This window comes from Drosophila kikkawai, chromosome X (assembly GCF_030179895.1).
Source record: "Drosophila kikkawai strain 14028-0561.14 chromosome X, DkikHiC1v2, whole genome shotgun sequence".
Classification (NCBI taxonomy): domain Eukaryota; kingdom Metazoa; phylum Arthropoda; class Insecta; order Diptera; family Drosophilidae; genus Drosophila; species Drosophila kikkawai.
Window position 1 is genome coordinate 12,677,342 of NC_091733.1, and position 11,227 is coordinate 12,688,568.

General features: G+C 40.4%; 1 protein-coding gene across 1 annotated transcript; it reads right to left on the reverse strand.

Annotated features, from left to right (window-relative positions):
* Positions 1–4,550: 4,550 nt before the first annotated feature.
* LOC138929233 (putative uncharacterized protein DDB_G0294196) lies at positions 4,551–9,711 on the reverse strand. Its single transcript, XM_070288558.1, has 3 exons — positions 9,562–9,711; positions 8,460–8,599; positions 4,551–4,665 (listed from the first exon to the last, which is right to left on the reverse strand). The coding sequence occupies exons 1-3, from the start codon at positions 9,709–9,711 to the stop codon at positions 4,551–4,553; spliced, it is 405 nt and encodes a 134-aa protein (XP_070144659.1).
* Positions 9,712–11,227: the final 1,516 nt, after the last annotated feature.

Genomic DNA, 11,227 nt, shown 5'->3' on the forward strand with positions numbered 1-11,227 from the left:
TTTAGGATTAATGAAATATTTTTTGATATTTAAAAATACGATTTATCACCGTTTACGATACTTTCGATATGATATTTAGCGCGATATTTTAATCGATTTATCATTAAGGACTTTTTCCCTCGAAATAATATCAAATATCCCAAATTTAAATGCAAATTTTTGGGGGAAATAGGTAGCTGCGCTCCTGGGAAATGCATTTGCTGGCAAAATAACTAAAACAACGGCCTCTGCTGCGCTGCAGCAGCCGCAGCAACAACTGCAACTGCTGCTGCAACGGCAAACTGCAACTGCAACAAGCGCTCCCTCTCGGTTGCACGGCCATCGTCCGGCCTGCTCTCGCCCAGGGCTTAGGATATGTGCGTTTTGAGCCTATGCTTTCTTTTTTTTTTTTGCCTTCCTGCTTTTTTTTTCTCCTTTTTTTCACTTTTTCGGACAATTTTATATATTTCTAGGATCTCCCTCTGCCTTTTTTTGTTGTTGTTTTTTGGTTTTTTATTTTTATTTCAGGGCCAAACTCGGAGGTCCGAGTGCCGACACAGCCGGCCGAGTGTGGCCGAGAGCCGCCGAGTGCATCGGCGTGCGAGCCCCTCCCACTCGGAAATCGGGGGTGGCGAGGCGGTGGCATGTGGTAGGGGGGTGGCATGTGGGCAGGGGGGCAACGCTGCAGTGGCCAGTGCAGCAGAGCCTGCTGTCATTTCACTCGCACCCAGGCCGCACGCGATTGGGAATATGTTGTTTGATTTTTTCCACCTCCCACTTGCATTCCACCTTCTCCACCTCCTATTTTTTTCTCGGTTTTTTGTGTTCTTTTTTTTCTTCTTTTTTCTTGTGCGTTGGTTTTTTGTGTGTGTGTGATTTTTTTTTTTAGTCTTTTGTGCTTTTTGGGCGGCTTTTTATGCCTTCCTGTTGCACGCAACTTGCAGCGCTGCATTTTTATTGGCTGGCTGTCGTATGTGTGTGTGTGTGTGTGTGTAAGCCATAAGTAGGTGCTATGCATGTACACTTTTTTAATGATTTTTTGTACTCTTTTTTTTTTGGATTTTTTATATTTTTTGTACTTTTTATTTTTGGTTTTTTGTCTGCGTATGTATTTTAGCTATCGACATGGGCTTTTCTTTTTTTTTTTTTTTTTGGTTGATTTTTCACATTTCTCTCGCTGCTGCTGCGGCGCTTAATGCAAATAAAATGTTTGCATTGACTTGCATTATTCTGAAGCCTCCCCCTGATGCCTCCTCCCTGGCACAGTGATAACGCATCCTGCAAAGCCGTTTTTTATTTTTCAGTCATTAAAAACTGCCCATGCTCCAGGCTGCCCAGGCTGCCCAGGCTGCCAGGGTCCAGGTCCTGGCTTCAAGTATAGGTAGAGGTAGAGGGTCCTGGTTCTGGTTCTGGTTCTGCTCCTGGTCCTGGTCCTGGTCCTGTTCCTCTTTTTCCTGATGGGGCGCCTGTTTGTTGTGGGTCGAATGTGGGTCGCCGCCTTTTTTGTTGCCTGTTCTTTTTGTTGGCCAGCTTTTGCGTCGCATAATCGCCGGCTTCACACGCAGTGGAGAGACTACGTTACGACCCCCCATCCCCTCCTCCAGAATCGACGTTTTTTCGGCATTTTGCATGCAGCAGCAAGGGGGAAGGCTTCTTTCCACTTTTCCACATTTACGTTGTTATGGTTGGATTTTTTTGCTGGCATTTTTTGTTTTGGGGATGCAGCAGGACCTCTGTCCTGTCTGTCTGACTCTTTCCAGTACTCCCTGGGCTGCATTTTTCACATAAATTTCGCTTCTTTACAAAATTACCGATATTTTGATAGCCAGAGACCCCGGGCTTAAGCTGTCGATTAACATTTGTAGAGGCCTGTCTGTCTTTTCTAGCTACTGTCCCTATTTATTTTCCATGCTTAAACTGTCCCTACATACTCTCCATACCTGACTGGGTCCTGTTTTTATTTATTTTCTACATATTTTTATTTTTTATTTTTTTGTGTGTGTGTGTTTATGTTTTTTTTCGTTTTTGTGCTTTGCTTTTCAAACATTTGCATTTTGCCACTTGACGCTTTTGTGTGTAATTGATTTCCAACGCTTTGATTGTCAAGTGGCAGCTTCTCCTCCACAGAGTAGAGCAAAGCGTTCCTGCAACAAGGACAACAAAAGCGGGCCTACCCCTCCAGGTGCTTTGCCAACTATTGTTGTTTTGTTCCTACTGTTCCTTTGTTTTGCATCCTAACAGCAAGAGCAGTAGCAGTAGGAGCAACAGCAATGCCCTCCTGGGCTCCCAGCCAAAAGTCCCATCTATTGCGCCCCCTTTGGCAAAGTGCAAAATGCAAACACAAATTAATTTCCACCATTTAGTTGCACTGCCGTTCAAGTGGCAACAAAGGGCGCGGGTGTCCTTGACCAGGGAGGGGGCCAGCAGCAAGGCAGCAAAGGGAGCAACCTCTGACCTTAGCTGCCGGCACTCGAGAGCCTCGGAGTCCTGGGCCTGAGCCATCGATTGCGGCAATGGATCGATCGAGGAGGAAGGGGGAAGGCAGCAGGCCAATTGAGGCTTTATTTTCGAGCTGAAATTATTTATTTGATTTATTTTGAGACAGCAGAAATTGAGGGGGAAAGACGGAAATGTATAGAAAATATAGAGGGAGTAAATAAATAGTAATAATAATAAAAATAATAATAATATAGTAATGTGATAATATATTTTAATAATATTTATAATATATAACTAAATAATATTTATATTAGCATACAGAACATATTATTATTATTATTATTATTAGTATTATGCTAAACTCGAATGCTCAGAAAATTTCCTATACGTCTGGGTTTTTTGAGATATTCAAACTTTAAAATTCCAAGAAATACATTTTCTTTTGGCTACTTTTGAGATGCTGTAAATAAGCTTAATTTTCGGATTAATCCATCGATCGTTTCTTTATTATAAAGTATTGTTCTTGCCCCTTCAAAATTAGTTTTTAAAATTTGAAAAAACTTTATGGGTCTTCCAAGATATCTTCGTTTGAATTTTTGAATTCCAGCCACAAAGAAATATATGTATAAGGAAAATGTCGATATAAATTCAAATAAAAACAGAAGGCCTTATAAAAAGGCAAATACAAATATATTAAGATATGTGATATGATATGCTTATGATTCTGTTTATTTTATTATTTATATATATTTTTTTTATTTTTAAAGAGTTTGGAGTTTGAACTACTCGAATCCTTTTTGTAATTCTAACAAAATGAAAATCGAATAGAAAGAAGCTTCTCCTGAACTGGACATTGATTGCTCTGAGTTCTCCCAGGCTTTTTGAGAGTTCTAAAGCATGTGGAGCACATATACATGCATACATTCCCTGAGCCTTGGCATAAAATAAATAAATATTTCTTCGTCCTTTGTGTGTGTGTGGGGGGGGGGGGGGGGGGGGGGCGACAAGGAAAAGCATGCAAAAAAATATTAAAAATCTTCGCACGCATTTTGGTCGCGCATTAAAATCAAAGTAAAATGGCATCAATATAAATACTCGTAAATTTGCAATTTCGAGGCAAGTCCCCAGTCCTGCCGCGTTCCTCCTCCTCCTTCAGCCTGCGTCTGCCTGGTCCATCTCCACCTCCTGGCTATATGCGCCTCTGTCAACATACGCGACGCATGAACGGGATGTGGAGGGTGGAAGGAAGAGCAGGAGCAGGAGCTGGGTCTGCGTCGCATCGCATCGTAAAAAGCCTGTCCCTGTCCCTCGCTACGTCCTCGTGGTTCCCGGCTCATTCGCGTGTTTAGCGTGCGAAGCGCATATGTTTAGAGAAATTAGTTTTTCATAACGCACAAGTTGTTATTGCCACCCACGCACACACACACTGCCTTTTAACGGGATTTTTTTATTGCAAATTCTATTCAAATATCCATTCAGTTTTATGGGCCTACCCTGCCAGAGAGCTTCCTTTGAAGCCCTCACCCCACCCCCCCCCACCCCAAAAAAAAAAAAAAAGAAAAAAAAAAATTCGCATATGAGCAAAGACCCAAGGGGCTGCTACTTGCTACCTTGTTGTTACCGTTTTTATTTTTATTTCATTCTTCTCTCTCACTCTCTTCCTATATCTCTTTCTCTCTCTTATGCTTTTTTTTAAACAAACACAATTTTTAATATGCCTGCAATTTTTATGAGTGTTTAGAGGAATTTTATTGCACAAGATTTCCCTGGCCAAGGCCTAGGCGCCAGAGGTACAGGGGGGAAGGACGACGGGAATGTGGTCCCACGTCGCGTATGCGCGATAAGCGCCCACACTGCCTACGCCTTCGTCCTTGGCGAATCGCATTTGTGTGTGTGTTTGTGGCCCAAAATGTCCTCGAGTATCATAAAAATAAAGAATGAAAATAATATTAAATATTATAATGTTAGAGAGAGAGAGAGAGAGAGAAAGCGTAGTAGGTGAAGTCTGAAGGAGAGGGTGTTATGGTGCCACCTTGGACTCGCAGCTGGCAACTAGTCTTGGCTTAGCCCTCAGATAAATGATTCCTATTCCTTTGACATTCATCCTGAGAAGAGAGGCACGTGGAAAATGCTTAATTCACAGGATGTCCTTGCTGCAGATTCAGTTTGTGGCAAGGCTCCTGTTCCTGCTCCTCCTCTAGCTTATGCTCCTGCTCCTGCTCCTGCTCCAGTTTCTGCTCCTTCTTTCTTGAATCCTTGGATTCCGCTTTTCGTGAAGTTCAAAGCCAACTTTCCTGCACATGTGTCCCCCTGGCTAAGGACTCCTCCTAAGCCAGCTTCTCATTTAGATGCCTAAGTGGGTCTTCTAGCCAAGTAAAAAGATCGAATCTTATCTCTTTAGGTTGCTTCCATTTACTCTTTAAAAATCTCCTAAAAATCTGAACTTTCCTATTGAAAAATTAGGTAAATTAGCCTAAAAGCAAGGTTTTTCTTTTATTAAAAATAATCAAAGGTAAAGATTAAAGTTCAGGTGAGAGTAGTGCTCTGCTCTTAGTTCTCCCAGAACTGTTTTTAGTAAGCTTATCCCAGAGCTATGTCCTTGTAGTTTTCCCACTTTCTTTGAAGGAGAACATCTACTTTTCCTTAGTTTTTTGGACAGCTCAAGCAGCAGCCAAAGCCTGTACTTTCTTTACGAACTTGGATTACATATTTGGCTCCATCTGTTGTATAATTATTACTTTAAGTTTAAGGTACACTTATCTCTGGACATTAAACAGAGAAATGGTGCAATTTCTTTGGAGAATTCTTTGAAAAAAAAATAAAAAACAAAAAAAAGTTATAAATCTGCATACTTTATTTAATTTAAATATTTATCCATTATTTTATATGAAATTTGTAGAAAAGTAAATATTAAAATATTATAGCGCACCGCCAAAAGGCATTAAATTCAATTTGGAAAACGTTTTTGTATTAGTTTGTATTAATTTAAAAAATTTGCAGACTTAATTTTAAATTTATAAGAATAACCCCTACTTAAATTTTGAAAAACGAAAATTTTTTGGACAAATTAAAGTCTAAAAAAAGCATAACTCTATCAAAAAATCATTAATTTGAATGCCGAAAGCGGTTTTATGTTAGTTTTTTTTTAAGTTAACAAATCTGCATACTTAATTTAACGTCTTAAGCCAATTCAAATTTTGGTCTAATTTTGATCATTTTAACGATGTAACCCCTTATCAAATTATCAAAAAAATGACTAAAATATTGTTTTCTTTCAAACATGGCTAGAAAGATTCGCCTGTTGAGGCTGATCGAAAATACACCTGGCCCTCGCTTAACACGGGGGTTACGTTCTGAGAAAACCTCGTGTTAAGCGAAATCGTGTTAAGCGAAACATGGATTCAGTATAAAATAAGGGGTTATGTTCTAAAAATTCAAAATTGGCAGCAAAAAAAATTTTTTATTATTCAAATTTGGTATGTTTTTATTAAAGTTTCATACATTTGTTCAAAATTAACCAAAAGTTTTTATGTATATGCCTTTAATAAAAGCATACTATTCATATTTTCAAACTTACAAGTTGGTATTTTATTAAAAAAGTAGCTTCTTATAATTAATTAATAGGTTAAATTTTATAGAAACTAAAAAATGTTAAAAAGTAAGGAGATCATTTGTTTTATTCATATCATAATTCATAAATTGAATTCATAGTTCATAATTTTAATTCATAATTCATAATTTTAATTCATAATTCATAATTTTAATTCATAATTTAGAATTTTAATTCATAATTCATAAATTTAATTCATAATTTCAATTCATAATATAAATTCATAATTCATAATATGAAATGCATTTGGTGGCATTTATAGTTAAAGCCAGTTTGTTTTAACATAGTTTCTTTTTTGGTGGCTCCTTGTAAAAATCAGTACTTTTTGATTGTTTCGATATTTTGAAATCGTTTAAGAACGAGGTTTTTAGCGTGTTAAAAGGGGGATGGGAGCAAATTTGAAACCGTGTAAGACCGAGTTCGTGCTAAAAGAGTTCGTGTTAAGCGAGGGCCAAGTGTATATATGGTTTATAGGGTTGGAAACGGCTCCTAACTAAAATTATAATAGTATAATATTATAAATTAATATAAATCCAACAATAAAAATGATAGTTAACAAAGTATAGTAGCGAAAAAAAATTAATAAATAATTAAAACAACAAAAAAAAGGAAATAATAAAGTTAAAATAAAACCCAGCCAGCTTTATCAATGTGCTAGATCCTTTCAAACCAGATGATAACAATGATCCTGAGGATGATGAGGAGTAGCCAATTCCAATTCCAGGCTCACAAAGAACCAGGACCTGGCGCCTGCCTCCATCCCCTTGGGGTCCAAACTCTCATTTCCCCTTATCGCCAGACACAAATCTTGGCACAAAGAGAGAGAGCTTTCGGAACTGGTCTAAAGCATGGCTCCCAGTTGGCTGACCCCTGACCCCTGGCCCCTGGCCCTCGTCCAGTGTCCAGATCCGAGCTGCAGTTTCGTAGCCCGTTTATGGGTCATCATAAAAGGCTAGGGCCTTATGGAAAATAGGCAACAAATATATTTATTATTTTCGTGCAATTTCATCTATATATTTTTTCGGAGCAAAAATATTATTACCAGAAGTCGCCACATATATGTACATATATATTGTGGAGATGAGGAAAACGGATCCATGGTTCTCAACGTATGGATGGGTAATGACTTTTTTATGACCATGTTGGAACAAGAGCCGAGCGCGAGTTGAGGCAAATATTTTTATGACATGTTATTAAAATTTTTGGCATCGACGGGAGGTCGCCGTCAGGTATGACGATGCGAGCGCTGGGCTTATTAGAAAAAAATTACTTGTCCTTCCAGTAACTCGGTATCTGTAACTCTGTATCTGTATCTGTATCTGTATCTCTGCATCTGTATCTTTTTGTATCCTATGCCCTGGCCTGCATTTTTATGTATTGCCAAAAATGATGTTCTATAACATTTTTATTATGAATAACGGTTGTAAAATTGCGCGAGGAAACAAAGGAGCAGGCAACAGCAACAATCGCAAGTCAAGGCTGAGGGTGGGCTTAGGGTGTGGGGTAGCAGGAGGAGCAGGAGCAGGAGCAGGAGCAGGAGCAGGAGCAGGAGCAGGACCACACAACACATAAAAACACACGAAATGCAAATTGTAAATTACAAATTTGCAATAAAAATTTTTAATAGAATGAAACATTTTGCCTTTATGAGTTTGTCTTTTCTGAAGAGCCTGGGAATTTATCTGCTTTTATGATAACGTTATGTGTGCTGGAGGTCCTCCTGCTACTGCTTCTCCTGTTTTGTTCCTCCTCTTGGCATCATCATTTTCTCGTATTGTTCTTGTTTGTCGTAACAGTTTTGCATTAACATTAACGTAATTCTCTCTGGCATTATCATAAATACATTTTACGCATATTGCCAGGGAGCCAGGGAGTCACAAGGAGCCAAGCAACCATGAAGCCAGGACCTTTCAGGACTATCTGCAGCATCTGCTTTCCGTTTAGTGCTAATTTCGTGGTCTTTATCGATGGGCATGCATGGCATACTCATGAATTTAGGCTCCAAGGACACACACACACAACAGCATAGGGGGTGTCCTGGCAATGCATTAGTTGGATGGGTCCTGCCACACTCGTTGGCCAATCATAGCTGGCAGCGAGGCTTAGAAGCCTTTCAAATCGTTGCATCCACACACACACACACACACACACACTCGTCCTGGTCCTCGTTGGCACTCGGGATTTGTTCGGGACACATTCGGAGTTCGCTTTGCTTTTTAGCCTCTCTAATCAGCAAGAGGGGGCGGGGTGACGGAGGGGTCCTTCGGTTAGCAAATCGTCCTTGCTGTCGTTGCTCGCTCTCGCTCTATTCCGCCTGGCATAGTTGTGCCCGTTAGCCATGCGTGTGTGTGTGTGTGTTTTGGTCGTGCTCTTCCATCAGAGGCATATCCTGACAGAGGGGGCAGGGCACCCTCCTCAGCCCCCGCCCCACCTCTCTAAAAGCTCGCCTCTCGTGCTTTCGGCTCCGCACTCGTCGTCGTCCTCGTCCTCGTCGTCCTCGTCGTCCTCGTCGTGTGCGTCGGCTCCAACCGCAGGCAGAGCAGGCTGAAGGGACGGCGGGCGAGTCCTGTCCTAGATTTGTTTAAATTATTTTGCGATAGTGTGATTGGCCTGTGCGCCCAGGCCAATGGGAGCCTTGCACATGCTTAGAGCTCTCGCTGTCTGCTAGGTGGAGGTGCTCGCTCCTAGCTCTGACCTAAATGCGTATCGTCCTCGTCGTTGTCGTCGTTGTTGTACTCGTTGCCGAATAGTGCAGGACCCCCTCTAGGACTAGTGTGTGTGTATGCTCGTGGTTGGTCCGACAGCCACGAGTGTGTTTAGTTTGCGTGATAGGCCGAGGACGAGGATTTGCATATGTGTTTGTTGGTTTTTTTTTTTTGGAGGGGGGGTTAGTTTAGAAGCCGAGCTGTGGACGAAGAGCCGTGCAACCAATGGTTGCTCGATGTCCTCAAAAAGGGTTGGGGTTGCTTGCGATCTATGTTGGTTTTTTAGGGTATACGTATACCCCAAGATGGATCCTGTGAACTCTCATCAAGGAATGTCAGGCATTTAAATTAATTTCAAAATAATCATGAGCAGGAAACAAGGCAGTCGAGAGGAGCTTAATTCCCTCTTGCGTCAGGACCAAGACAAAGGCGAAGGCAAAGGCATTGGTGGAATGCCGGAAAAGGAGACCCCCCGCCCCGCTGAGCCTGTGTGTCAAGGATTTTCAGGGTTAAATTAGCTGACTGCGAGCGTGCGGTTAATTTTTTTACAGAGCCAAGCCGGGTTTAAGAAGGAGGTGGAGAAGAGACGAATATGGGGGTGAAGAGTTGTAGCTGGGGGTGAAGAGTTCTTTCTGGATGTGGAAAGATGGAGCTGAAGCTGAAGCTGTTGAGGGAGAGTTAAAGCGGGGGGCATGTAGCTGTTGCTGGAGGATGAAGCCGCCTTGATGGGGGCCTCCTTTTTGTCAGGGAGAGAGTAAAGCTGGCTGACTGGCTGATGATGGGCACGAACGATCTTGCCTGACATCTGAGACGGCGACGGAGACGTACGTTGCTGGGGGAAGCCCCGGCAAGTGGCACATGTAATGAAATATGCTTAAGAAGTGCGGCCTCTTCCAGCTTCACCTCCTGCTCCTGCTCCTGCTCCTGCTCCTGCTCCTGCTCCATTCGCTGCTTAACTTTTTTGGAGCTCCAGCACATGGAGGAGGAGAAGGAGGAGTGGATTGTTGCCTACGCAGCGCCTGGAGTTGCAAGGGATCAAGGAGAAGGATGGGGCATGGGCACAACAAGCATATGAAAAGTTTGTTAAGAATTCTTTTTGTGTGTGCGGCGCACGCTAACCCCACACGCAAACGACACACCAACCGCACACCCGCACTCCCAAACGCACACGCATTTCTACTAATGTCGCAGCAACATTTGCGGTTTTAATTCCTTCCAAAACTCACATCTGCCTACAGAAAACCCCCTTTACATAGAAAGAAATACGTATGTTTCTGTATGTAATTAATATAATGACTTTAAAGTCTTTATTCTGGATTTTATGGATTAGAAAAGCTATGGCTAATTAATTTAAATGCAATATATTTTTAGGTGAAATGTAAAATAAATTTTGTTTTTAGAAATTTTTTTATGAAATCATAAATATGCAATTTTTAATGAAATCAAAAAAAAAAAATTATTTTTTAAAGCATTTTTATTGATTCTTTATCGATTATTACATTATTTTCTCTTTTGTATATCGAATTATTATAGTAAATAAAGTAAATAAAATAAAAAAAATGTATAAGAATGTTTGCGATGTTTTTGATGAAATCTTGTTACTATTATCTATATATCATATCATAATTTTTCTCTCAATGTATATTCATTCTCACTTAAATCCCTGTGGTACTAAGAAATAAAACCCCAACTTTATTTATATATATTTATAAATATATAAATAAATAAATAAATATTATTATTTATAATTAAATAAATAAATTTAAAAAAAATATCCCTTTATGAATATTAATAAAATTAATAATGAATTGAGATTTTTCGAAATTTATATATATATATTGTATATATAAATCGAAATTATATAACCTTAAATATAAATCAAAAGACGCACAAGTAGCTGCTTCCTTTCCTTCTGTGTACTTTGGATATACTGAAAGAAAAAGCAAGAAAAATCGAAAGAATTGTAAGAAAGTTTGGCTCATTAAAGTCAAAGCCCGGGAATCGCCTGAGACGAGTCCTGATGACTGATGGATGTTGTCCTGATGGCTGAAGCTGCTCATCTTGGCAGTAGATCTGAGAAGTAGGATCCCAAAGCTAGAGTCCTGCGCTCTCTACGTCTTTGAGAAGTGAATAAAAATTGCTTAAAAAATATATATAAAAATAAGAAAAACAATTGCGCGGTTTCGCTCCGTTGGACTAAGCCTGGGCAGGGGGGGCTGAAGGGGCTGAAGTGGGCTTCGAGGACGTTGTCAGGACACTGGGTTTGGTGTGGTGTGGTATGCTGTGTGTGTGGTTACTCGTGTGCTTCTTCGCCTGCCGCGAGGCAAATTAAAAATTTCGTTTCTCGACTTTTTCTCTCTATGCTCACTTTTTTTTCACCATCGCCCCGCCGCGTTCTTTTGCAACTTTCCAAGGCAGCACCGGATCCCGAGCTCCCAGCTCCAGAAAACTTTCTAATAATGTTGTACACAATTTAAATAGAATTTGCTGTGTG

Bases quoted from the DNA above. Each gene is read 5' to 3' on its own strand.
- LOC138929233 (XM_070288558.1), bottom strand. From the start codon at position 9,711: ATGTGCTGGAGCTCCAAAAAAGTTAAGCAGCGAATGGAGCAGGAGCAG. The intron at 8,600-9,561 runs GTACGTCTCCGT...AAACAAATCTAG, and splicing joins CCGGGGCTTCCCCCAGCAAC to GACAGGACTCGCCCGCCGTC. The intron at 4,666-8,459 runs GTGGGGCGGGGG...CAAGGATTCAAG, and splicing joins AGAGGCGAGCTTTTAGAGAG to AAAGAAGGAGCAGAAACTGG.